At 67.6% G+C, this 1,484-nt stretch overlaps 1 protein-coding gene across 1 annotated transcript; it reads right to left on the bottom strand.

Moving 5' to 3' along the window:
* Positions 1 to 3: 3 nt before the first annotated feature.
* On the bottom strand, positions 4 to 1,381 carry DNAI2 (dynein axonemal intermediate chain 2). The gene is made up of 4 exons (XM_026861311.1): positions 1,121 to 1,381; positions 783 to 929; positions 243 to 623; positions 4 to 91 (listed from the first exon to the last, which is right to left on the bottom strand). Exons 1-4 carry the CDS (start codon positions 1,379 to 1,381, stop codon positions 83 to 85), a joined length of 798 nt encoding a protein of 265 aa, XP_026717112.1. The 3' UTR covers positions 4 to 82.
* Positions 1,382 to 1,484: the final 103 nt, after the last annotated feature.

Raw genomic sequence — 1,484 nt, 5'->3', positions numbered from 1 at the left:
AAAAAAAAAAAAAATCAGGAGGGCAAAGGGCCATCTGTGACCAACACGAAGGTTTCTGTGCGAGCCACCGGTCCTGTCTCGGCTACGGCTCCTGCAGAGGGGGCAGGTGTGGGGTCAGGGACCCTCTGCTCCCCCCCGGCAGGCAGAGACCCCCCGAGCTCTGCCCGGCCCCTCTCCACACGAGGAGCAGCAACCCCAGCAGGGAGGAGGGGGGAAGGAACGCGGAGCTGGAGCGCACTGACCTTGGCATCCTCCTCCTCGTCCCTGGGCGCCTGGCCCTCTTCCCCCTCCGCAGCCGCCTCCTCTCCCGCCTGGTGTTTAAGCTCAGAGGCAGAGGCTGAGCCCCGTTCCCTGCGCCACGGCAGGGACTCACCGCCGGTTCCCCCCGTCCCTGGTACCTCGCCCCGCGGGCGGTGGGTCCCTGCCCGCGCCCTCCTCTGCAGCTCCGCTTCGATGACCTCGAAGAAGTCCCTGCGGGCGCGGTCAAACACCTCCTGGGGACTCTCCACCGGCCTCTCCTCCACCTCTGTCCCCTGCCCCTCGGACCTGGCGCGCTCCTTCAGCCGCATTTCGCGGTGCCGGGCCTCCAGGATCTTCTCCCGTTTCGTCTCCCGCTCGAACATCTAGGGCAGGGCGGGGGGTTTAGGGGCGCAGGGGACCCCACGGGTCGGCCTACAGGGCTCGCTGGCAGAGCCGCTGTGCGCGGGGCTGGCGACGTGCCGGCAGCACCGAGGGCTCTGCCGTGACCCAGCACGGTGGCCCGTGGCTTGAAGCGCACATACGGCGGTGGCCAGGGTCTTCTCGTTCCTCTGGAGGGTGCAGAGCCCCGAGGAGATTTCCAGCAGGGTGATGGTGCCCAGCTTCGAGCCGCAGCCGACGACGCAGCCGTTGTCCTGCAGGCGCAGGCTGGCGAGGGGCTCGTCGCAGACCTGGGGAGGGAGGACGGTGGCCCTGAGCCCTGATGTGACGCCGCATGGGGCGGGACGAGCTGGCAGAGGGCAAACCCACGTGGTTGTCAGTGACGGGAACAAAATTTTGGGTGCGTGGGGCTCTAGGCACTGCCAGGCACCGGCAGAGATGGCCCCAGCTCTTCCCCCCCCTCCTCAGGACCCAGAGGAACCTTCAGGCTGAGGGAAGGGTCCTTCTGCTTGAAGAGGAAGTCCCAGACGTCCAGGGTCCCGTCCGAGGTGGTGGTGAAGAAGACAGCCGGCCTCACAGTGCTCCAGCACCCGTCCGTCAGGTAGGAGAGGTGGTACCTGCCACAGACCCGAGGCAGCGGGGATGGGCTCCATCCCCCCGGCCCCACGGCCGCAGCCCAGAGCCCAGGCCGGGCCACTCCCCGTTCCGGTGCCCTCGGCCACCGCTCTGCCGTGGTGACCATCCCACCACCTCCTGCCTGAGCCGAGCAGACCAGAGCCTGCTCATCACCCACCCTCCCACCCAAAAAAAACAAAAGAATTTTTGCAGGGCAAACACACGCCGAC

This window comes from Athene cunicularia (genome assembly GCF_003259725.1).
Source record: "Athene cunicularia isolate RWA chromosome 18 unlocalized genomic scaffold, athCun1 chr18_part1, whole genome shotgun sequence".
Classification (NCBI taxonomy): Eukaryota; Metazoa; Chordata; class Aves; order Strigiformes; family Strigidae; genus Athene; species Athene cunicularia.
Note: the sequence above shows the minus strand (reverse complement) of the source record. Positions and strands in the feature narration are given on the sequence as shown.

Bases quoted from the DNA above. Each gene is read 5' to 3' on its own strand.
- DNAI2 (XM_026861311.1), bottom strand. From the start codon at position 1,381: ATGGTCACCACGGCAGAGCGGTGGCCGAGGGCACCGGAACGGGGAGTG. The intron at 930-1,120 runs GTTCCTCTGGGT...CTCCCTCCCCAG, and splicing joins ACCCTTCCCTCAGCCTGAAG to GTCTGCGACGAGCCCCTCGC. The intron at 624-782 runs GTATGTGCGCTT...GCCCTGCCCTAG, and splicing joins AGAAGACCCTGGCCACCGCC to ATGTTCGAGCGGGAGACGAA.